This window comes from Haemaphysalis longicornis, unplaced genomic scaffold, assembly GCF_048455015.1.
Source record: "Haemaphysalis longicornis isolate Haplotype H1 unplaced genomic scaffold, Haemaphysalis longicornis Haplotype H1 scaffold_7, whole genome shotgun sequence".
Classification (NCBI taxonomy): Eukaryota; Metazoa; Arthropoda; class Arachnida; order Ixodida; family Ixodidae; genus Haemaphysalis; species Haemaphysalis longicornis.
In genome coordinates this window covers 137,935,627-137,962,174 of record NW_027526422.1, presented here as the reverse complement: position 1 = coordinate 137,962,174, position 26,548 = coordinate 137,935,627, and the positions used below count along the sequence as shown (strand labels likewise).

The window sequence follows — 26,548 nt, the reverse complement described above, 5'->3', positions numbered from 1 at the left end:
TATATATATATATATATAATTGGTGTGTGTACGTGCGTACGTCGGGAAAATAACACTGTCCCCCTACGCAACAGGGGTACCATTGCAGTTCTTAAAAGGGACGCTGCAACAGTCCTTGTGCAGTGAAAGTAAACCTGCGCGACGTTTATATTGCACTGCCAGGAATACATGAGCCAAATATTGCACGTGTACGTCAAGCGGTAAGCGCGCAAATCGTCGTGAAAACACGGAAAAACCAACCGCGCTCTCTTCAGTTCTGCTCATTATGCACCCCAGGCATGGTCCAAGCGACGTCATTTGGCCCATGTCTGTCTTATTGGCTATCACTGGTCAACTTCGCGGCTTATTTCTCGCATTTCCTGTGACGATGCACCGTCGTCGGCGCTGTGTACCAACCTCTTAAATGTCTGAACCTCCACGCATACTTTTGGTGTTTCTTTTGTTTTGAGTGCGCGCGGGGTTTGAGTGACGGACTCAATACTTTCCTTTCAACGAAACCACCCGGCAACGAACGTTTGTTGAACGTCCCACCAGCCGGAGCGCATGCTTACGAGCAGGCAGTAATGTCTGCTTTTTTGTGGCACCAGACCGGAAATAGACCCCTCCAGTGTGCGGGGAAAATGTGAAAACCCCGGCCTGTGATATATCGAAGGCCGCCGTACAGAACGCCGCGAGACGTCCCCCTCCCCGGGAGAGAGCGCGCAGCTTTCATCGCGTTGTCCGGGGTCGATTTGATGGAACAATTATGCGCGTTTTCTCATCGCACGTAGCTTCGGTGATAGTGAACAGATTTTCCTACTTCTTGCGGAAGGACATTGCAGGGACAATGGACTTTACCCCAAAATACATTCTGAGTAGCCGATGTACGTGTTGCAGGATGCCTTTAAATTGTGGACCCTTGTCTATGCAATATTATAAATGTAGTACTTTCTTTAAATTACTATAAACTCAAACTGTACATAAACCAAAACTGGATATGTACGACGCAATAACGTTACTTCAGCGTCGTGCGAGGATTTTGAAACGGAGTTGCTACATTTACAGTTTTTGATTTCCAAGCAGTACGATTCAACCGAGGGAGGGAACTTGCCGCAATAGTTCTTAATCGCCGCAGCATTTAAAAAGCAGAGGCCAACCACGCCTGTGTGGCTTAAGATGTGGGCGCGTAGATAGCGGCCGCCGTTTGTTGGTGAGTTTGGGTGAGAAAGCGACAAGGGCAGTGTTTGAAAGCGTTTATTTATGGGCCTCGTGATCAAACTGGAGTTATTTTTCTGAAGACAGTTAGACAGAAAACATTTATAGAATAATATATAGTGTGAATTTGGCGAAAGGGGTCTAGGACCCGAGGTCCAGGACCCCAGATGCAGCTGCACCTCCCTTGACCTAGATCAGCTCACGGTGATTTTGAAGGGATGTGCTGGTCAGGGAGATTTCGGTAGAAATGCTTGAGTGCAATATTTTTCTTTTTCTTCCTTGAGTATGTCCCCGGATGTGAACGGGTTTCATAGAACAGGGTGGGTGTTTCCCCATATCTGGAATAGGTTTACGGTAACGTCGGGCATTCCTTTCCAAATGTCTTCGCCCGTCTTGATTTGTCGATATATATATATGTGTAGATTTGTATCCTGTGCAGACTGTGCGATGTGTCGGTGTTGAGATCCCGTGTGGAACGCTAAGAACGATTCTTATTCAGTTTTTTTTGTAAAAACGCTCTCTATATGCGTCGAAGGGGTCTCATATAGGAGAGGGTAGAGTTGAATAATAATTAATATCACCGCCTTGGATGATGATGGGCCAGTGTTTCTGGCGATAGTGCCGGAGAGGTGGCTCTAGTCGGCGGCTGTTTTTGGCAAAAATGATCTGAAGGCGATGCACCCCGACTACGGGGTTTTGAGGGGCTTGGCTAAGCGGCCGCTTCCCGCCCGCATCAGTGCTGCTCCGCGTGCGGTTCCAGTGCTGCGACGTGGCGGAGCGCTTTCACCGACATGGGCGCAAAGATCCCCAACATGCCCTCACTGTTCCCAAAGATAGATGCTGGGGCATCTACTCTGATGCTGCTCTCAAGACGTGGAGCCGAGAGCGGAGCTTGACCGAGCGCTCCAGTGTCAAGGCGTTTCCTGCGCCGGCATGCAGGACCTTCCCAAGGGGCCTTTGGCAAGCCAACGCAAAGTCTTTGCCCATGAGATCGGTTATCTGGAGCCGGCCAGCTTCATACAGCGGCTGTGCCTCGAACTGCCTCCTGGGCAGTCTTCACCTAATCTTTATTCTTTCTTGTCGCTTTCTCTAGCTTTTTAACACTCTGCCTTTAACACTCTGATCAGCCGGAAAAACCGTTAGTGTTCACTGACTAATGTTAACAGCGCGAAAAAAAGGCGACAGACAAAGAGATGAAACACGAAAGACCAGTCTTCCGTCTTTTTTTCGCGCTGTTAATATTTCCCGACAGAGTACCAACTCCCCCAAACATTCACAATAATTCACTGAATAGCCAGAAGCACTGTTAATATTAACTTATAACAGTTGGGACGATCGCACATAACGACCAATGCAGCCGAGGCAAGGAACAGCAATTAATAAATAACAGTGACTGTAGCTAGTGGGCGACCACTGACGGTTTAGTGTGAGTTGTGCAACGGGCGTGATACTGGGTTGCCGGGGTAGGAAGATAAGAAGTCCATCGCCAACATTCAAAACACAAACATTTTTTCATGAATAGCAGTAAAACGTTACTACATACTGAATTTATGAGACAGCTACTCAACACCTACGTTGTTGACAGCGGTTAAGTGGCTTAACTTCGCTAATTACGTAATTTTGCGCAGATGCATGGTGTAGTTCACGGTTGGTCCTCTTTCACATTTTTTATCCGTGTATCCGTCGTTCTTTTCCACACTTTTTTATTTTAATTTTCATTTTGCCTGGAAGGTGTATAATAATCATATTCTTGATTTTGTCATTTAGTTTCTATGATTTTTTATTTTATATTTTTTTAACAAAAATACAATAGTGTTGTGCCACTGAAGTCCGAATCGCCGCTCACTGAAAACATCACACACTGCAGTGGCGTCGTGCTACGTCCGGGAGATGAGTCTCGACAGGAGCGGTAAAGCGACGAGGGGAGATGGTAATGCGACGATTAAGAAACGCGAAGTTGGCTTGGCGAAGACACGAACGGATGAGCGAGTACTGGCGAGCGGGAGTTGACGCTCGACGGCCCCACGCAGCAGAGCGCCCACCATACGCAGTCAGTCAGTGCTGCCAACCTGCGAAGGCACTTTCCCCTAGCTGGGATGAAGAAATTCCCTAGATTTCCCTGGATTTTTGTTGAATGCGGCATTAGATTTTTTTCCTCAGATAATGTGTTTAGGGGTAACCACATAAAGCGATTTTTGCGAGCGACGCGACGAAGGATGTGACGGGGATCCGCAATCGCTCGTACCAATCGCTTGCTGAGGCACCCACATGAGAGCGGTTGCGCGAGCGACAGCGAAACGCTATCCCCAATACGATTATCGAAGTACAACACATCCGCAAGATTTTTGATGTGTGGATTTGCCACAAAATGGGAAATCTTGCACTACACAACATTTCACACAAAAATCATGCACTACGAAAGAGTGCACTTGTAATGCCAGGCAAGTATATAAAAAAGAAGAAGAATAGGAACGGACACAGACGATGCGCACTGCATGAGATATTCGAGCGAGCAAGTTCATAAAATTCATCAGTCATGTTCATTGCAAATTTACGCCAACAATGTCAAACGTAGGAGCTGGATGCACATTTATGCGACATAGGTATCTGCGGGTCATTGAAAAACTTACATTCATAGGTTTATCAAAATAATGAATGCTAAAATAATGAAGTGCACCAGTCGACATTATTACAAGACTAAAGGCATAAGACCATGTATAGGTAAAACAATTCACTAGATTTTGACAAATTTCCCGTTTTCCCTAAAGACGACCCAAATCACCTAGATCTAGGGAAATTTCCCTAGAGCTGGCAGCACTGGTCAAAGTCAGGGTTGCGACGTTTGGCCGACGAAGATCACAAATCTGAGGCCGTCGTGAAGCAGCGAACGCGAAACGGCGACTACCAAACTCGGAGTGCTGGAGTGCATGCGCGCACTGCAGCACGAAACTTAGTCAGACGCACCCTGCGCACCCCTCTTTCCGCCGACGAGGAGAACGAGAACAAATTTAAAACAAGAAAACAAAGTTACGCTGCAGTTGGCGGGGCCACGGAAATATAGTCTGACAACGTGGGTTGCCGGGTAAGGAATGAATTGGCAACGCCTCCGAGGACCTTGCCAAAGGTTTTTTAGGGGCGAAGCTCCTTAGGGCGTGGGTCTGTCCATCCTCGACGTATGTATGTAGCCACCTCTAGTTTAGTTCTTGGATTGTTTACTAGATGGCGGTACTTGTATATGATGAAAAGATGCGCTTGGATTGTTTACCAGATGGCGTGGCTACCTCTAGTTTAGTTCTTGGATTGTTTACTAGATGGCGGTACTTGTATATGATGAAAAGATGCGCTTGGATTGTTTACCAGATGGCGTGGCTACCTCTAGTTTAGTTCTTGGATTGTTTACTAGATGGCGGGGAGCGTTGTAATAAAATCCGTTCGCTGTTGGCGCGCGCTCGGAGTCGCCCGATGGATAAAGCTGCAGATGTGCGAGCCCGCGAGGCAGAAGCGCTCCGAGAAGCTGCGCGACGCCGCCGCCAAGATCCCGCCGTACGAGAGCGGGAGGCCGAAGCGTGTCGTCTGGCTGCGCGACGACGCCGCCTAGATCCCAGCGTTCGAGAACGAGAGGCCCAAGCGTCACGGCAACGGCGCGAGGACCCTGCCGTACGCGAAGCGGCACGGCTGCGGCGCGAAGAGGATCTCCAAAACGTCAGAGAACGGGAAGCGGCGAGAAAGCGCGCGTATCGGCAGGCAGACCCCGATGCAGTGAGAGCTCGTGAGGCGTCTGCAAAACGCATCAGGCGAGCTCAGCCCCAAGGTGCCGACGCGCGGTTTAAGCGAGACTTTCTAGACGTTACGTTCGGACACAGATGTAGTGGGCGAACTTTCACTGAAGAGTCACGGTTTTACCGATGATTTCCCCTCAGGAGCTTCGCCCACTCATCATCATTCACCCCGTGAATATGCTGTGAATTTTTTTACAATGATTAAAGCTTCAAAGAGATAAAACTTAACAAAGCGCTAAAAAAACTAGATGCTGAGGTAGTTGGTACATACTTTAAGAAAGACGAAAAAAACGTGGCGCAAACTAGACGTGGACGAAGAAACCAAGGTAAGACATATACAGGCGCCTGCATATGTCTTACCTTGGTTTCTTCGTCCACGTCTAGTTTGCGCCACGTTTTTTTCGTCTTTCTTAAAATAACAAATCGCTCCAGCAAGCACTCAGCACAAAACAAACGCCATGAACAAACACACAAAAAGTGACAGATAGTTGCCAGACTGCAATAGCAGCACCTCTATGTCTGACGGAAATTGTGTTAGTACTGCAATATTAGTAATTATCCTTTTACTTTCAAAGTGTGAAATCTATTTATAACTTGAATTTGAGGTTTTTAAATGCAAAAGCGAAAACAAAATAAATAACTGACATATATACTTATATTGTAAAGACCTTTTGACGTTTGTTTTCGTTTTGTTTTCACCGCGGGTTTCTCAAGGGAGAAGGTGCGAGAAAACAAAATACTGTGGGGTTAGGAAGAGGTTGGTAACGTCGGCGTGATTGAAAGCAAGGAACAGGCGCTTACCCTGGTTTAAAAGAAAAGAGCTAATGAAACCTTCACGGGGAAAAAAAAAGAAAAACGAAAGCGACGTTCGACGAAGGATCGAAACATGCACATACAAAACAGTAAACGAACGCGTTACCTCTGGGCCATCTCTTTTTTTCTTTATTTTCAGACAAACGCTGTTGTTAGAAACATAATACACAACAACAAAACAAACCCATAGCACTATGACATAAAATCACTGTTCAACTCTAAGGCACAGTGCTGACTGCTACAATATTTTCATTGTTAACTTCTCTACTTGTGACAACCTGTCTAGAACGCATTAGCGTGCCTTTTGCACTTCAAGAAAATAGAATATGGCCTCTCGGAAATACTCATTTACTGGGCGCGCATCAATGTCCGAGTCGCGGACTGCCATTCGGCATTTCCATATACTGTGCAGACCTAGTAACACTGTTAGTTCCACGGATCATGTTCCACGGACAAACACCGAATACCAGGGGCATCGGTTGGCAGATCTGTTTTCAAAGTACGTTGCAGCACATCCCAGAAGACCCGGTCCCAACAGTCAATGAAAACATGTTCATGGGGTTCCCGTTTGTTGCACAACAAACACTGTTCACCCCACGGCATAAAAAGGCCCTTTTCTTGCATTCAAGTTTTCACAAGGAGTGTTCCGGTGCGTAGTTGAAAGAAAAATGTTTTATATCCCACTGAAACTGGCACTTTTTAACCCTTTTTAACACATCTCGACCTGTGCCAGCCGAGTGAGAAATTCTGTACATAGGAATGGGAAAAACAGTGTTCCAGAGATCGGTATACAGTCTCTTCCTAGTGATTACGCTCAAATACTATAACGAAAACCGTGCGCATGAAAAACGTAACAAGTCGACAACTTCCTTTAGATAGCCACGGATACCTCCTGGCAAACACAATGCAGTAGCAGACAACTCAGGCAAACCCCTGCCTAATCTCACTCGGCAAACGGTGCGCAAAAAGGGATCTTCTACATGCCGCCAAAACAAAGTGGTTTGCCAACTGACGTAAAAAGATATGCGTTAAACCTAACCCCCCTTCCCGTACGCATCGAAAGTGATTTGTACGACTCACCCTCTCCCGGGATGAACCCCAAACAAAAACTGCGAAAACACGATCTAACTTTTGGACATTTGCCCGTGAACAGTGAAGTACCTGTAACACATACCAAAATTTGCTCGCTAAAAAAAGGTTGCAAATCGTTGTTCGAGCGAATATCGATAAATTCGCGCCCTTGCACTTTTCTACCCTTTCACTAAGCTCTACGGCTTGTCTCTTCCAGTGGAGGTCACTGTCGGAATAATACTCTAGGGGAACACCAAGGTACTGCGCCGGCATCGTGACCCACTTGGCATTTTGAAATACCGCCGGTGTTGAACTCCACTCTCCGTGCCAGATGCGCAGGCACTTGCCCCAATTTACAGCACATCCATTAACATAACAAAACCATTCAACCGTAATAATGACCCTAGCAATGCTTTGTTGATCTGCGGAGAAGATAGCGATACCGACCTCTTATGCTAAAACTTTAATTTCAATTGCAAGAAGTTGAAATCCCTTGACAGTGTCGTTTTTTGTTATGCTTAAACATAATGATTCAATATATATAAAAAAGAGGAGAGGGGAAAGAGGACACCCCTCCCTCACAGACCTCTGCACTTTTATACGCCTTCCAGCCACTTTGTTGACAACAAACAATCAGTATAGTTGTACAGATGCTATACATGCTATACGCCATGCGCACACACTCGAGAATGACTGATCCGTAATTACTATGTTCCAAAACTGCCAAAAGTCCATCGTGGGGCACACGATCAAACGCCTTCTCTAGGTCTACGTGTAGCGTTGCGACGCCTGCACGCGTCACGTCGCAAATCTCAAGTACACTCCGTGCCTTGTGTAGGTTCATAAAATTGGACCTGCCTTTAATACCACATGATTGATGCGGCCCTAATAAGATGCTAATTACCGACTGCAACCTTCTAGCCAATATTTTCATAGGTATTTTATAATCAACGTTTGTTAAGCGTATGAGCCGGTACGATGTGGCTTGGCGGAGTTTGACCATGTCTTCTGTTTTGGGAATTAAAATCGTGTGGGAAGCCGAAAACGATGGTGGATGCTTTTCTAACATATAAGCTTCTTCGAACACAGAAGTTGTCACATGGGATATGTCATGTTTAAAGGCCTTATAAAAAGCAGCACTAAGGCCATCTGGGCCTGGTGATTTTCCCTGGTTTACGTTGTCAATAGTTTCCTTAACTTCCTCGACGGTGATAGGGGATTCCAGAAATGACTCGTATATCATCAATTTTTGGCAGAAGTGACACAAATTCACTTCCGAACTTTGCCAGTTCAACAGGGCTTCGATAAAATAAGGTCCTATATTGTTCAAAAAAAGCACGATCAATATCTACGTTTTCTCTACTAGTTGCACTATTATATTCAATCTCCGTTATTTCGTTACGGCGAGCGTATCTTTTTCAAGTAGCCAGCTCCCTCTTTGTGGGCGTTTCGCGCGCCATAATTTTTCCGCTCTCGCTGTGACAAGGGCTGCGTGATCGCGCTCCGCATCACGGCGGGTAGCTGGAGGGCGTATACAAAGTTTGTATACTTACCTATTGCTGCTTTCCAATTCGCGGACAGCTTAGTAGACAGCTTATGAAGCAGTCTAACTAGACATCTAAAGGAATAAGAATTGGAATGGCACAGCGGTCCCGGATGCAACACCAAAGCAGACGACATGTTGAGACACGCAACATGTGGAGACATGTAGCACGCAACATGTAGCAGACATGTTAGACACGCAAGCCGCAGGTTTCGTAAATAACAGTACCGTTATTATTACAAACACTACGTGATTCAGAAATAAATACAGTCATCTTCACCACTAGTAAATTATACTAAATATTTTAATAAAATAAGTTTTTTGCTGCAACATTAATGTGCAAAAAGGTGGCGCTGGCGTCACTTATTAGTTTATACAGGAAGGTAGTCTGTATCGTTGCTGACTTCGATGTCGTCTCCTTGAAGCGGTCTTCGTTGACTGCTTCGTTGGGATTGGAACAGGGCTTAACATGGTGGACTGTCCACGAAGACGGCAACGAAGCAGTCTAAAGAGGAAATTGGAACGCACCCTAAGGCGTTAACCATCGCCTCCTACTACTACCTGCCTGCGGCGACACCTCAAAAAGTGCCCGCCCTGCCCTCTCCCATTGCATCTGAATTCCGCGTGGTGGCGCCACCCACTGATCTCGCTACCGATAATTTCTCGCTAGGTCACATGGTAGCAGACGATCCGCGGACAAACCGTGCCCTGAGCATTCTCGCTTTTTGCCAGTGAACGGTTCTTCATGTTAGGTATTTTTTTACATGTGTGAGCATGCCTGCCGCTAAATTCGTGTAAGCAATACCAGCCTATTAAACAAGCGACGATATTGTGTTCTGAAAATTTCAAACCGAAGGTTACGATATTTTTGCCGCCCATTCTTCAGCATGCGGAAAAAGGATTCTTATGTCTGCAACCATGAGTTCTCTGTGAACCAAGCCGTGAAAGCACAATGGGTGAAGAAAATTTCTAAAAGGATCACCCGGAACCCAACTCAACGTCCAGTTACTCGATGCTCTGCAGTCTGCATACTTTCGGCCGAAGACTTTCGTAGTAACAGGAAAAGAAGCATACTTCTTAAAATGCTGCGCCTAGTGTTTTCCCACACTATCCTTCGTACATGACGCCGGCACTGAAAAGAGAAGCAAGGGGCGATGTCAGCTTCAAAAAAAGAAAGCGGGAATTCTCACCAGCAAGATCGGCTAGATATCCAACGCAGCACCTAGTGCGACTGCTGCTTGCCTTAAAGACGTTTTCTGACGCGATGTTTTCGTATCGTCGGTCGCTAATGAAGCCCCTCGAAGCAGGTTTGAAACACAGCGTTGAGCTCATCACATCAATGCCAGTCTTGGTGTGTGAAAATCTCGAGGGAGCTATCATCGGCGAGATCGGTGGAACTCATATGTAGAAAGTTTGTTAAGCCGCTACTAACCAACTACGCATTTTGATAAGACCGACAACAATGCATTAAGAAGGATATATAATACACAAAGCCCCTCTCACGGAAAGTTCTGAAGCTTTGAAAATTATCCTTTCTCTCATTTTGTGCATACACGTATATGTACTCGCAGTGTAATGTAATTCTCACTTTTGTTTTCACATCTGTTTCGTTTCTGTTGATTTACAATTGTTCTTAAGCCGTCTGGTGCCGTTTAATTTGTTTGAATTCTTCAAAGCGTACGTGTGTTGTCCGTCTCAGTCATATCGTTGCCCAATGAGACTGGTAGTTTCACCGCTGATGTTTCATGCGTGGAAATTAACGCAACTTTTCAGAACATCTGAGAGCAGCAAACGGTGCACAAAAATATTACAGATATGAGTTGTCATTGCCTATTAGATGTAGCCCATAAATACGCCAAAGAATGACAAAACCGATATACAATAATGCGGGCCGGTATAGATTGCACAAGCGAAACAAAATCTGTTCATTTATTGATTGAACAATAAAGCAATCTGGAATAGAGCAAAGTTACCTAATATCACGACAAAAACACAGGCAAACAAATTTTATCTTACAATGTACAGTGGGGTCCAATGTTAAGGGGAAACGGCGAGCGCGTGGATGCTGCGCTCCGCGAAGCGCCGGCGCCGGGAAGTGGCGAGAATCGGAGACAGCCGGCACATGCGCACTGAACGCATGAGGCGGAAGAAGTAGCTCTGTCGCCTGCTACGGCACTTCACCGTGCGGCCTAGATCCTTCGAGTACAAAATTACCCAGCCATAACAAGCTGAGCGGCGCAGGGGAGCGCCGTAGCAGACGACAGAGCGGCTTCTCTTGCCTCGTGCGGTCATTGCGCGTGTGCCGCCTGTCCCTGAATCTCGCCACTTCTCGGCGCCGGCGCTTCGCGGGGCGCAGCATCAACGCGCTCGCCGTTTCCCTTTAACAGTGGACCCCACTCTACTTCAGACGAAACCAAAATCGCGCACAAAAACTCGGCATCAGCTGACGTCGCAACCGCCACTGAGGATCGGTCACTTGCACCACCGCGCGGTGTGTGAGTCAAATAGGTCGGCGATCTGGCAGCAATGGGAACCGGCGTGACGCCGCCGGCACTGAAGAAGTAAAGGAGGCGATGCGTCAACGAATATTGTCGCTTGAGTCTAGTTTATGCTACATTTTTGAAATTCTGGCAGTTCTAACGCTTGTTTCTCACGCACCGATCTTGCAGACGAGGCCACATTGCTACTACTGGAAGCGAATGAGCCACAGCTCCCTTATTTGACTTAAGAAAAGCTATCGCAGGTCAACCCCGATCAGGCTTCGCAAGTTACAGTAGACAAGTAACATCACGTTAATACTACAAGCGATGTCACTGCTGGCATGCCAGGCGCATCAAACCCGTTGTGCAAAACGGCTGCTAACAGCAGCGAAAACCTGAGTTTGTATTAAGGGGGGGATAATGCAAGGCAATATTAGAAAGCGACCGAAGCATGCAGTGGCGGCGCCGCAATGGGTAGAGGAAACAAGTACTGTGGGTGGAAGTGACGAGCGAAAAAGTGTTTACACGGGCCGCCCCCGGCGGCCTGTGCGAAAATGGAAGATAGGAACATAGAACCGCTGCATACACGCCCTCGAAGAAAGCTGTACAGCCGATTCATTTTGTTTTTGGCGAAAAGCAACTGAGGCTGCAGCAGCAAACAATTGTGCTTGCCATGGTATGATCCAAAGCATATCTTGACATTGTTATATTATTGTCCGTCTGACTGTTACTTACAGAAGGGAAAAATCAGAACGCAAACGTTTAGGTCTAGCGTCTGTGCCAGACATAGACGATGCTCTTTAGTGATATGTAGACACAAATTTTTAGCTGCTTCACCGGTGAAGCAGCAGCTTTTTTGTAGTGGGGACAAGTGAAATTTATGGGCGAACTGAATGGCTGGAATTTAAATATGCACTCTAGAATAATTGATAAAACAACAGGGTAAAGAAGAATTTGAAGTTTGATCGATTACACTGAAAGTGCAAATTACCAGAGTTTGTACTGTAGTTTATCTTGTGCTGTATCTTGTACTTTGCATGCATTTAATGCTGACAAGGCACAACAAATGTGGTCTGCGAGAAGTTACACAAAGCATAAGACATGCCGGGCTGATTAGTGCAATATGTAACATATTGTAGGAATACCTTGAATACATATTGCAGATCTTCTAGGAGTCATGGTGGAAATTTTTATATCATAGACATGTTGTTGATCTTGTTCGACGTATTGTTTAACTCTACGATATAACACCTCTATATTCTTGCAGTATATCAACATCTAGTAGAAGTCCTTATCCTCAAAGACATGTCATTGAAAGTCGTTGAAATCTTTTATTTCGGACCTCCACGATGTTGGTTACTACGAAAGGTCGTTGGATCCTTAAGATGTCGACAACATGTTGTGAAAGGTATTTGATTGTCGTTGAAATCTTTGTGATATAGAAAACATCCAGTTGAAATTGTTATGATATCATGCATGTGGTATGTATATTGCCGCCATATTTTCAGCTGGGATATACGTACAGGTACAAGAAAGCGCTAAGAGTTGCATTATGAAAGATAGCTACCTATACAAAATGCAACTCCCTTGAAAAATGCAACTCATTTAATACACTCACACTGCACAAAATTATGCTTCTGCTGCTTAATTAGGCTGACACATCCAGGACAGTGGGTATTAAATTTTTATTGCACCTGGCAGTCCATATCGAACAGTCATGTAGATAGAATATCGTATCATTTGCTGAAGATTTCGTACAAATAATTACCATGAGTGACTGAGAATACAACAAAAAGCCAACAAGAACTCCACACTAGAAAAATCATTGTGCAGACCACAACGAACATTCTGTTAAGTTATCAACGTGTAAACTCAATAAATATTCAGTTTCTGTTCATTTTCAGTTGAATCAATAAGAACTCAATAAAACGTCAACAGAAATTCAGAAACCATTTTTTCAAGTGCGGGCGTGCACACACACACGCACACACACATACACACATGCACCGACACGCCACACACACACGCACACACCCACATGCTATGTGCACACACACACGCACGCACACGTGCAAACACACACCCACACACACACGCTACACATAGGCACACACACGCACACACAAACACGCACGCACGCACATACGCACCCACACACACACACAAACACGCACAGACAAACACGCACACACACACGCGCGCGCGCACACACACACACGTTGTTGTTCGGACGCTGTTCTTGTAGTGCATTCTGAATGGGGATTTTGCTTCTGTAGCAATACGTAAGCAGACGTGGGGGCATTTATGGGTAGAGCCTCTGCAATTAAGTGGCGAAAAAAGATGGTGTCACGCTTATTCACTATGCGGGAGGGCATTTTTCAGCAAATCATTGTCACTGGTTGTAGCAATGATTCCACACGTGCAGTTACCTGCTTCAGCCAGAAGGGACTCAATGGTTGCCAGCATGGCTGTCTGGTTGGCTGAGGAAATTTAGTGAAGTAGTAGGCACTACGTTTCTGTTACGCGTGAGCGGTCTTTCGGGCAGTCTCGATCGCAGCCAGGCAATCGACTGGCATAGAATATTAAGCTGTGTAGCAAGAAGGAGGTTTAGCTTTGGTGCTCCGCTTTGATGGGGTATGAATAAAGTACCCTGGGAGGCCTGATTTGCAGAGGGGAATGGTGAGATGAAGCTATTCTCGTGTTTCAAAGCTACACATATGTGCTAAAGTGTGAGGATTTGTGACCTTTATTGCTTGTCATCCCTTAAGAATTTCGGTTTGTTCGTAAGAGAAAATAAGACATGCGAGGGTGATGATGATAGAGCACTGGATGGGGCGACTACTGGAGGGTCATTTTGTACTTGTCGATGCCCAGTGGAGCAAGCTCTGTGGTGCGAATTTGTGTCTGAGGTTTTTATTGGGAACATGTTTTGAAATCTTCGATGGTTGCAGTGGAGCAAAATTTATGACACGAGGAGTTGTTGCAGATGCTGCAGCTCGGCGTTATACCAGCACTTGAGACAGGCCGCCGTCAAGTTGCATCCATGATATTCTGAGGGATTGACGAGTCTGTAGATCGGTAACCGAGAAGAGACTTTTCCAGCTTGGAAGATCTCGTGTCGTCGTCACGGCAGCCCGCATAAAGTCCACGCTTCTAATTCCTTGCGAAAAAGCTTGCAGTGGCATGTTTCAGGACGATACGGAACCATTTAAGAAACGCGTGTCCCCGCATGGGAAACTTGAATATTCGTTATGAAGATGTGAAGATGCGCAGCGAAAATGCCGACTCGGAGTCTGCACACTCATCCTTTGATCAACCGTGGAACAGTTTTTTTACTTATTTATTTGCAGTAGACGTGAATCTCGCATGAGCGAAAACGTCCCTTAAAAGAAGCACTTCTAAAAAAGTAATTGGTCTCCTATAAAATCAGTCCTAAGTTGTTCTCGACAATCAAGACACTATTTTTCGGCCAACATGGATAAATATACCTGAAACTGAACACCATGTTGACTTTGTTACTCTCGCTATCCACCGTCCAATCCCATCCGTTTGTCACGCCGCGCTTCCCCGCGTTACAGTCTGCTTCAGCTGCGCACTTTTAATAAGTATAGCATTCTTTGCGGAGTACCCCCAGAGGTAGGACCGTGTAACGCCCTGCATTTACACAACAACGCAGATATCGTGGAAATTCCAACTGTAATCGCTATAATAGCGTACATGGAGATAACTGGTCGCATGAAATTTTGAATAAAAAAATATGGAGGAGGAGTAATAAAAAATAAAGCCGTTCCACTCAATGTGAAAGCTATCGGAAGTCCAGAGCAGTGATTCGTCATAATGGGCTGCAGCGCCGTTATCCGCTCACTACTGCATTTCAAATTTCCCCCCTTCGCACTGCTCGCGCGCCTCCTGCCTGAAACTGCGCCAGCGGGAGTTGTGTACTTTTTGCGCTTGCTTTAATTTCGTATGCGGGAGCTCTTTTGCGTCATTTCGAAGGCGTAATTTTTTTCTTGCACGGCTGGAGCCTTTCCGCGTCATTTCGAACGCGCCATTTTTTCCTTGCGCGGCTGGAGCATTTCTGCGGCATTTTGAACGCACCATTCTCTTCTGGCGCAGCTGGAGCTTTTATGCGCAATTTCGAAAGCGCCATTTTTTTCTTGTGTGGCTAGAGCCTTTCTGCGTCATTTCGAATGCTCCATTTGTTTCTTGCGGGGCCGCTTTTTTCGCTTACTATCGTAAAAACCAACCCAACGAGCGTTCCTATATAAATGAACGCGGGGGCTGCCGGTTATATACACAGATTTTGGCTAAAATGCATCTGCAGTTTCCTTTGCGCTGAATAACGAGGAGATGTATGACAAGCGCCAGCGGTTCACGAGGTTATAACGGTTATGCGTGACTCCCTGACCCTATAAGGCTCTATACTTGGGTCCTTGTCTCGCTGCGCCGCCTCATTCCGGCAGTCGCATCGGCCGGAAGAGAGCTAAGACGACAAGGCGAGCCCATAAAGTGTTCGGCACTAAACGTTTATTGCTCCAATTGAATGGGAAGAAAGGAGTGGGGGATTGTTGTCGCCAATCCGTCCCTCTAAAAAATATATACTCCCCAGAGGTTTTAAATCGCCTGTCCTCACGTGATCCTCCTTCTAGGAGTTTTTTTAGTACATGGGGTTGGGAGGTTTTGTTTACTCCCTCAAAACATGGTGTTTTTAGGAGATAGAAAGGTGGTATTTAGGGAGCTTTAAAAAATGCGTTGGAGAATTTAATGAGGTTCAAATGGAGCATTTATTACTTGCTCAGAAGCGTTTTTAGTGATGTTTATGAAGTTTTCAGGCGGTTGAGAAATATATTCTCGCTGCCTTGGGGGAGCATATAAATAACTTTTAGGCGGGTTTGAGGGAGCATTTATTGTTTTTAATGGAGTTTTTACCGGGGTTTAGCGACCCAATGTTAGTATTTTAAAGGGACACTGAAGTGAATTTGTCAAGCTCCCGTTTTTGCTTGCACTGTGTAGACTGGCTCAAATTAGCACACTTTTCATCGTTTATTCGGTTGACAAATCGGTAATTATTTTACAAAGCGCGAAAGAAGAAAAACTACGATGCGCGGTTTGCGGCGGCCGCACCAACTAAAGCTGTGACGTTAGGAGGAGCCGCACCGTGATTGGACGATGCCCAAGGTGAGCAACCAAACAAGTTTCGGTTTCGGTTTCGGTTCTGTAAAACACAACCGTTGGCGTTGTTGGATGCGCATTCTCAATAACTCAGTAATCATCGTACTGCGCTTCTGCCATGTTGTCAGCTGTAAAAATGCATAAAGATAAGCCTCCTAGGACGGATTGGAATCGTAGCATTCACTAGCCGAAACCTACGCAGTGCATGAACGCCCTCCGCGTACCTGCAGACGCCCAAATGTCATGCGCTTTTCCCCCATATTTGGAGCTTGCCTCCCTCATGCCTGTGTCGTAAAAAGCGTGTTCGCACCAGGCCAAGGGTCTGTTCATTCTGGCCTGTGCCCACTGCCTGCAAGCAGTCGGTGCTTATGGCAACAGCACGCCAACGAGAACTCGCTAGCGCGCCAGTGCCAGCCTGCGCGCGTTTTGTGAACTAGTTCGTGAAGCCATGAACGTTGCGGCCCAAAAAAAGGTGAACGCAATATAGAAAACATCGGCGCAAAACGAAAAAGTTAACTTACAAAAAAAAAAGCACGTACCCGCGGGGATTCGAACTCGTGACTTGCAAAATACTTGCGGTGGCACAGCTAGCAACCCAGACCGCTCGGCCACGAAGCGGGCTCGGCTGGCACCGGTAATATAGGGTATATATTGTACAACCAGTTTACACTTTTCTTTAGTTTTGACATTTCAAGCAGCTTAGGTGACTATTTGTTGTATTGCGCTCGTGCAGTAAGCGTCGCCTGAGTTTCTACCGTAGCTCACGTCTAGCAATTGCATTTCGTAGCCGGAAAAGCGTTCGCAGATGTGTAGTCGTGCTGCTGACCGCTGTGCTTGTTCGCCCAGCGCAAAAAAGTGCTTCCCGCAACCTAGTTTTACGCTGTACGGTAAAAATATCAGTTTATTTTATTTCCTTAGTACCTATATTGACTTCGCTGACTCTTCTCCCGCCTTCAAGAGGCCTTATATTTTCCTACTGGCATACCAGTCAGCGAAGCGTCGCATGTGCGCTTGTGCAGCGCTTGTGTGAAGCGACCTTGACTTGGAGCTAGATACAGTGTACAAACTAACAAGTAAAGAAAGGCAAATTCTACCATTCACAAACGTGTCCTGGCTTCGTTTCAACTGAGCGAACGAATTGCGACGACCCGTCGGCGGCCGGCGGACGAAACGCTGGGCCGACTGACTCTGTCTGAATGCCGGGGAGCCCTGCAGTAGCGCGGCCAATTGCCAGCTTATCCCCTCCTGACGTCACACGAAAACGCCGCAGAAAATGGGCGAGCGTAAAGAGAGGAGGACAGCATTTTCAAATTAATTTTTCTACTAAATAAAATCGCGTAAACGCGCCCAGGGTGGTCGAAACATGGCCTGCGGACTCCGGACTACAATTTGCGCAAGTAATCCCGGAATGTTTACATATCACTTCAGTGTCCCTTTAATGCTTTCTTGGGTAGCTTTCAGAATCCCAGAAAGGAGGTTTCTGTCCCCAAAGGCAGTATTGAGTCTGGCGAAGAATTTTGCTTTTTGCGCTCAAAAAAGATTCGCGGCCTTTACTGAAAGAAAGAGCAACATGTCAATCACCATTACTTCATCATCATCATCATCACCAGCCTATCTACGCCCACTGCAGGGCAAAGGCCTCTCCCATTATTCTCCAATTACCTCGGTCCTGTGCCAACTGTGACCAATTTATCCCCGCAAACTTCTTGATCTCATCTGCCCATCTAACTTCCTGCCGCCCCCTGCAACGCTTGCCTTCTCTAGGGATCCACTCTGTTACCCTTAATGACCAGCGGTTATCTTGCCTTCGCATTAAATGCCCTGCCCACGTCCATTTCTTCTTCTCAATTTCTACTAATATGTCTTTAACACCAGTTTGCTCCCTGACCCACTCCGCTCTCTTCTTGTCCCTTAATGTTACACCTATCATTTTCCGCTCCATTGCCCGCTGAGTTATTCGCAATTTAAGTTGAACCCTCTTAGTGAGCCTCCAAGTTTCTGCCCCGTAGGTGAGTACCGGTATGATGCAGCTGTCATACACTTTCTTCTTCAGCGACAATGGTAGGCTGCTATTCATTATTTGAGAATGTCTGCCATATGCACCCCACCCCATTCTGATTCTTGTAATTATCTCTGCCTCATGGTTGGGATCTAGGGTCACAACTTGGCCTAAGTAGATATATTCGCTTGCCACTTCCACTGCCTCGCCACCTATCTCAAACTGCTGTGCTGTCCCGAGGTTATTGATCATTACTTTAGTTTTCTGCATATTAATTTTCAGGCCCACAGTTCTACTCTGTTCACCCAGTGCGGAAAGCATGCTTTGCAATTCGTCCCCCGAGTTACTTAGCACCATTAATTAGCTTCAACGAAAGGTTGACATTCGGGGTGGTATTGCGAAATACAATGGTCGCTTTCTCAAAGCTTGGAGTGGAGTTCTTGGCTTCTGTTGTTTTTTAAATCGGCCTACAGCATAGATGCGGTTTAAAAAAAAATAGATACATGCTCGATTGCTGCCCTTGTACTTTCATACCTTATGAAATGTAGAAATTATCACGGAAGAATGAAAAAAGGTTGTGACATTCTTAAGAAAAATTTATTTTTGGGTAATGACCAAATACAAACTGGAAAAATTTGCAGCCTCACACAAAAGCATATAAAGTAATAAATTAAACAAGGGGTAGCCAACATTATAAATATTTTTCTTAAATTATGTACAATCATTTTATACCCACAAAAAGCAACTGCCCGACTGATGTGACGAAGAGCGATTACATCTACGGCCTTCCCACGCGGCTCGGTACTTGTAAGTCCTAAAGCATGCTAAAAAAATCTAAAAAGTGCGGGTCATCCTGGGGTATTTCACATGTATCCAATGTGCAAAAAAACCACCACACCCCTGTAAACAGCAAGGGTCCAAGGAAACAAAGCTGGCCGTATGCGTCCACGCCAACAGCATCAGTGGACTACTGCAGTGAGGGTGCGAGAGGAACTTGGCTCTTAAAAAAGCAACGAAAACAGAAAAAACAGCCACATCTAACAACAGTCTATGTAAAGACCTGCTCAAATTTTAAGTCACACAAATTAGGAGGAGGAGTAGGAATGCCTTTAATGAATGAAGAGAAGTCAGCCTGGCCGCGAGCTTGGCTTGCTACTCCACATGAACGTGAGATGTGCGAAAGTGAAGGGAAACGAAGACACAAAAACTCATACAGACACTACAAAAGCAAATAAGCACACAAACTGACAAATGCAGCATCACGCACACGGCGCACAAACAGAGTTTCGTTCAGGCCGGAGTAACACAAGGCAGACACCATGGTTAAATCAGCCTAAAATAACTTCAACAATTTGGTGTAGTGAATGCAACAGTGCTGCAATAAATTAAGTGTAAATACAGGGCTGGAGGTGTTTGGGAAAGGCCTTCATCCTGCTGTGTGCAAAACCAGGCTGAAGAAGATGATGATGATGAAATACAGTAGAAAGTCGTTAATTTGAACCTGAAGCGGACCAAAAACTAGTTCAACTGAAGTGTATTTCGAATTAGGAAGCGGGCGCTAGGAATGAGCGGTCAGCCTTTCCCGGCCTATTTTGCGCCTGTTGGTGTTCGCAGACACAAAGATCAGGCGCTACAATAACCTGCAACCGCTTGAGCCGAACAATGGCAGCGCCCGCTGTGGAAGTCACAACATGCTACGGCATACTCCAGAGCGCTGGCGAGCCAGTCAAGGGAACTTTGCACGAAGTGCACACCTGCTTGTTCACTCATACTGTTGGGTATCTAGTAAATTTTGTTTGGTTTTGCAATGCATTGTATTCACTATGGGCCAACGTTTATATATCCAAGGACTAATTTAGACGCATATACAACAAAAAAATGACCTCCGGTTTGACACATTTCATAAAATATGAAACCCCTTCCGTAATGGGCTAAGGCGCGCTTGTTTTGCTTTAACCGCTAGTGTTTGGAGGCCGGAGCTTAATACATATTTGTGGGAGATGAATCTCGCTGCCTTCGTCTACATTTTCTAGTTTTTGAAAGTTAGTGAGGGTATTAGGAAACTATACTAGGTTAGCATATTCTAATACCGATCTTACATAACTAGTATAGGCTAAACGCTTGGTAAACTTAGGGGCCAGCAGAAGGCATCTGCGAAAATAAAAGGGATTGTGCAGGGCAACTGAAGTAATATTAGGAATGGACGCATCCCAGCAGAGGTATGTGGTAATCGTGACTGCTAAATATTTCTGTTCATTCACTTTTCCCATCCTGGTGCCTCTAATATGTACTCAGATTGGATAGCCGCTTTCTTTAGGGTTATTGTCATACATACGGTTATTTGTGGGTTAAGCGACATTTGACACATGTTGCACCAGTTCGAAATATGGTTCAAGGAATCTGTTAGTGTGGGGTGATCTGAATGACTGTTGATTCCTTTGCAAATAATGGAGTCATTGGCGAAAAGCAAAATGTTGCAAGAGATATTCTCTGTGATATGACGGCAAGCGCGCGGTACCATCAGTGAATCACCGCTTGAGACTGTAGTTGGGTCCAGCAACACATGCTTTTCTCTGATATCTTTTCAAAGACGTCATACTATGCTTGCATGTTGCTATCAGTGGCAAAAAATGATGTGACGTCTCGAACGAAGGTTTTTGTTCTGACGTTGCCGTACATTCTCTTTGTGCTCCGGACATTATCGCTCTGCAATATATCTCACCTTCGCGTTTCTTCGTTAAAGCTGTGCTTACCGTGGTCAGGCGTATTTCCACCGTTGATGACTGAACTGCACACTAGAAATGTACAAACTGTGAGGGTTAAGTTCTTTTTTCCTGTGACAAAGATGACGAAATTTCCTGCTCCACTAGTCAGATCTCAGAACTTAAGTTCTATCTTTACGGCGTGCAGAAGACACAATAGGGAGCCGTGCCGCTGGTTGGTGCATATTAAGAGTACAGAAAGCAATGCGAGAGACAGGACGTAGACTAACACAGCGCTATATTTGTGTCTTCTAAAGGAGGAGACAGTCTACTGCCTATATAAATCCCCGCATCGCTCTAGCATGGCACACCGCAGCTTTGTGATCGTTTGCAGAAAAACGCTGCAATGTGTAGGAACTGGATAGAATGTACACGTCAAACACAGCCTTTTGGTTCATAACGTTGTGCGCGATTGGCAATGCAAGCGCAACGGGGTTGCGATACTTTTCGCATTGTGCTTTAACGTAAAGACATACAGTCTAGTCCACTTATAACAATATCCAAGTGCCAAGGAAATCCCATCATTATAACCGATGATTGTTATAGGGTGGTTGATAAATAAAAAGACTTAGCAGAGCTCAAAACATCTTATTTGCAGGCAATCAAGGTTGTACTGCTACCTATTTGTGGAAAAGAAGCCATACTCGGTCTCAGCTGTGTTTGGTGCACATGAAACTGGCGCACATCTCTTTCAAGAGCATGTATAGGTGCTTCACCTCGCTGAGCGAAGGGTCCTTGGTGGAAACGAAGTCCCTGAGGGACTATCATGCTTTGGGCCTCCTGCGAATGTCCTACCTGAGTAGGCTGTGCAACCGCGTTGTCAGAGTTGTCACTGCCACCGCTATCCGCAGCACCTATCCGCGTAACGATCGCCGTTTCAGTGAGGCACTCACACGTTTCAAAAACACCGCCCCTGACGTCACATCCGCGGAAAAATGGAGGTAGTTGAAGAGGCACCCAGTCAAATTCAAAGCAGCAGGCACGGCTACGGGGACAAAGCGGCGGCATCGGGAGGGGTGTTTGGAAGGAGAACTGTTCCCCTCCGCCTCTCGCTTCCTCGTAAGCTGCGCAGTTGACTCGTTTTCTGAGGGGTGGATGGGATGCAAGGCGCATCGCGGCGCATGGTGTCGGCGTGGTTGGCGTGGAGAGCCGGTGTCACCCCGCATTTTTGGTGCTTGCTGTAACCCGATTCAATCGTTATATCCGATATCTCGGCACTGGCGCATTGTAATAAGCGGTTTATTTTCCCATGGAAATCATACAAAAGCGGACGGTGCCATAGCTGTTCATCGTCATATCCGATATATTGTTATTACGGGATCGTTATAAGTGTACTCGACTGTATTGGTATCAAGTTATCCTTGTTTTACAGCTAAGCTGTATACGGCCACCACGAACGGTTTCATCTCCGTTGTCAAAAACGCCAATGCGCCAAGGCCTCAGGCGCAGGGCCCATGCCTAAAGCAAATCAGGCATACAGCATAGAGCTCAGAATTCGTTTATGTAAACCACAAAACAACAATCAGAACGCCATTATGAATGATAAGGCGCCTGTAGACAATGGGAACCCTCTCCCCCCCCCCCCACTGTATTCCTAGGAATCATTATGCTTGCAGATTATCTTTGAAGGCTAGGCAGGACCAGTGTCACTAAATAGAGCCGTTCTTGTCCAAGACGCGAAACGCATGCGTCCGGCAATGCCGGACCCAGCATTTGCTGCCAGAGAAGGCGAGCGTAATGTCGGTAGAGAAGGTATTAGATAAGTGCCACTGAGGCGCGCAATTCAGCAACGGCGGTTATTTTGGCGTATATAAGCGTTGTGAGGCTGCCGCATTTACTGCCTCGCCGTTGCTTCGTCCTGGTCGTTTGTTAACAGCACAACCAAATATGCAGCAAAACCTCATCTTTGGACACATTTCTGCAGCTGAAATGCTCTTACACGCGTTATCTTTTAGTCGCACTCGGAACGACGTCTGTCGCGCGCAGCCGCAGATCAGGGAGGACAAGCTAAGCCTACCAGACTTTACCGACGAAAACGCATAAGGAACAAAATGGCTGCGCCCGTAAACCATCGCAATGTAAACAGATGTCTCGTAATGCGAACTGATCAGTGATCATGTGGTGGTAAGGAAAAATAGGAGAAAAGAGTACCGAAACTCTGTACTCTGCAAGCGACAAGCCCGACGCGACGAGTGGAACCATTCCATATCGTCCCATATCACCATTCGTAGTGGTTTACGAAAGCTTTGCTGGACAACCACTTTCGCAAGGCGTGATGGCGACTAAGTTTTTTTTTTGTTCACTCTGAACGCGCATGCATTGTTGGCAGTAAGATTAAAGGCCTGAAGGATTCCAGATACGCGTCTGGTCAGATATTCCATCTGCTTCGCATAACCTTGTAGTGGGGGCATAAAAGCATGTACTACCGGCCGAAAAAGTAACCGAACCATTGCTGAGGCAGCCGGAGCGGCTGCTGGGGCGCACCGCGGCGCTGATATCTCGCTGGGCTGGCTCACGACGAGAGTGCCACGCGTGGCGCGAAACTTCCCCTCGCCCTCGCGCGGGTGCTTTACGCTTGCCAAACACCTTCGCGAGGGGCGTCACGCGAGGCACTGTCGTCGTGAGCGAGCGCAGCCAGATAACAGCGCCGCGGTGCGCCCCAGCAGCCGCTCCGGCTGCCTCAGCAGTGGTCCGGTTACTTTTTCGGCCGGTAGTACAATTGTTCCACAATCGGTCAAAAAGGTTCATTAATAAGCACTGTCCTTTCGCGTCCCAACCAGACGAAACGTTATTTTAAAGCGCTGAGGAACTGCTCACTTACCAGGGCGCCAACAGTCAACGTTACTTCTCCGCAAAGCAATAAACGCCGTTTACAAACCTCAACGATGTATGGGGAATGGCACAGCAAGACGTAGTATGGTCGGGTCATGGATGACGGATGGTAAAATGAGGAGTCACATAATAACCTATGTTTCGGTGGCATACGTGGATTGAAGTTGTCACACCTGTGTGATGTTCAGCTTGCTGTTCTTGAATTTCCTGTTCTTTTTAGTTATGGTTTGTTGTCATAACAGAATGTACCAGTTTAGGTGTCCTGGGAATAGACAGTTTAAAAGCTCTGTTTTTCGAGTTACACAATTAAGGAAAGTTGTTAAATTCGCAATACTAAATCTTGTCCCAAACACAGCATTATTCAGCGAGGATGGACGGTGGGTATTTAAATAGATTTGGCAGCACGTAGGGTAGGTGCGACTATTTCCGGCATTTTCTAATGCTCACAAAATATAAGCAGCTACAACACAAAAGGTCATTCATGATTGAAAATCAAAGACCTCTAACAAATCACAGTCCCAAATCACAGTCCTCTTGAACACGAAAGAGATTAGGGACGCGGTATTGTCGGCATCGCCACGGACATAAAATAAAAACTTGGCTCCACTCGTGGGTAGATGGATGCTTTTCCTAGCGAGAATAGTACTAAATTATTGCAGAAAAACATCAGTCGATAGTAACTACGGGAGCCGCGCTTGAACATGTTTACTTCCATATACCGTGTGGAAGCGGTCAAGTTTTTTGTGGGAATGGTCCTGAAAAAACTCAATGTTGCGTCAGGCTAAAAAAAAATCCAGGGTGTTGTTTTGTGAAGACCAGCAAATGGTGTTCTACAAACAGAAAAGCGTAGCTCCACAAAATATGTTAGCGCGTTGTATACAACGCGCAAAAGATGTCGCCACTGTTGCTACGTTTGACGCGAAGAACAACACGAAGCGTCGTTGCGTTCCAGCCGAGCTAGAATTGAGGTTGTAACGGCTTTTGTTTACCACCTTTCCTCGCAGATATTTCAATTTTTTGCCAGAGAAGGCCAAACAACTTCCGTTGTGCTCTCATTTTTGTTGTATACTGCTAAAATGTCGGTGTTATGTATTAGGGCATTTCATTTGCAATCATGTTTAACTATATGTAAAGCGAGAATTTCTGCTCCGAAGTTTTGATGTCCTATGCGGGCAAAATTTCCCGCGTGGTGACTGTTCCCGGAACGTCGGGAAAATCCAGTCACCGACCCCCATATAAAAAGGAAGATTCGCTGCAGCAATTTTAAGTCAGTAAAGTCAGAAGTAAACAAGATGGTCAGTGACCGGATTAAATTTGCGCTCATGGAAACATGTGCTCAACATCTGCGATCAACACGTAATTCAACATACTCCTGCGAAGCTATTGGACACGTTGGTTCGTATGGTGTAATGAACAGGTTGCGTATGCGAACACGCCAAAAAGTATAGGCTGACCACAGGCGGGCATCCGTGTACGCCAGCGTCCTTGTACTCTTCGGCAGCAGCATGCACAGTGGTGAAGTCGGTGCTTAACTGAGGTCAAGATCTCCGGTTGAATATTACTCTGTAGCGGCTTTATTTTTTTCTTAGAGGCATAAAGCCAAATTGCCGCATATGGAAGAGTACGGAGCCAGCTGTATGTCCCATTCGTTACGAATTGTTTTTCAATCCAATACCTGGGTGCGTCGCATAGTTCAAGCGTATCTCAACTTTTCACTGGGTACGTCAAAAGGCAATGTGCTGCGAGTCGCACTTATAAATTGGCCTTAGGAACAGGGAATAAAATTTATTGGGTATTCACAACAAAAAGAAAGACATGCACACAGGTACGGCTCTATTCTTACAATCTATAGCTACCAGTCGCGGTAGCTCAGTGGCTAAGGCATTGTACGAGGTCTCGGGTTAGATTCCCGGTTGCCGCGTGTACTTTTCTGATGGAGGTGAAAAGCAAAAACGCGCCTGTGTACTAGATTTCGGTGCACGTTCAATATACCAAGGTGGTCAAAATTAATCCGGATACCTCCAAACGGACCGCCTCATCGCCTGCGTTGCGCCGGCGCATTAAACCCTACAATCAATCAATCTGTCACTCCAGCTTCTACATGTAGCTTGTAACACTGCAATATTACCGTATTACACGCGCGCGTTTTTTCGCCGGCAAGCGCTGAAGTCGCCATGACGTATGTACTTGATTTTTTTTCTGGCTTCTGTGGGGGAAAAAATAACTTCTTGGCATGCTTCCTCAAAGAGTTTATATTTGTGTGGGTGCAAAAAAATTCGCGATGCCAATATGAAACGCAAAATTGATGTGTCCAAAAAAGCTCCCGCGTGAATTAAACACGAAAACAAACCACCCCGCTGAACCAGCGCGCAAACGTGTGAACATCGGAATGTGTTACGCAGGTTATGCGTCGTCACCCTGTCCTGGAGAGTCAAGCCGCAAACCTCAAGTGAGGTGTCATCCTAGGAGGGTACGCCGTCGACATGGGGCCAGGTCTCGCCAAGGAATGTATGTATTTGTTGGTTACAGGCACAAGTGCTTATTAGTACAGGGAAGCTTTGACTTGCCAATACAGTGAGACATCAAAAATATACGTTAAAGCATGCAAAATAAAATGGGGCATGGTTTGTCCTGGTGTTACATCGTTACATCGACATTTATACATGGCGCTAGTACAAATTAGACGATGCGTGAAAAACGCTGAAGCGTTCTAATTACACTATTTGTAAGTCTGTAATGAAAGATACCTCGCAGGCTACGCCCCCACCCCCCGCACAGCTTCTTCTTAACCGAAGGTTGGACTCACGCATTCTTACTTTCTCCTTTCCGTGACACCACCCCCTCGTCGAGAGGGACCGTGTCGCTCGAGGCCACCGCGGATATAAAGATGTGGTGACGATGCT

The 26,548-nt window shown here is 46.1% G+C and overlaps 1 protein-coding gene across 1 annotated transcript in view; it reads left to right on the top strand.

Annotated features, from left to right (window-relative positions):
- Nucleotides 1–26,548, top strand: part of LOC144147057 (uncharacterized) — a 173,977-nt gene that overhangs the window by 5,384 nt on the left and 142,045 nt on the right. The window contains exon 2 of the mRNA XM_077679086.1: nucleotides 26,048–26,153. Coding sequence (XP_077535212.1) covers nucleotides 26,129–26,153 — 25 coding nt within the window. The 5' untranslated portion in view covers nucleotides 26,048–26,128. The remainder of the gene's footprint in view (nucleotides 1–26,047; nucleotides 26,154–26,548) is intronic.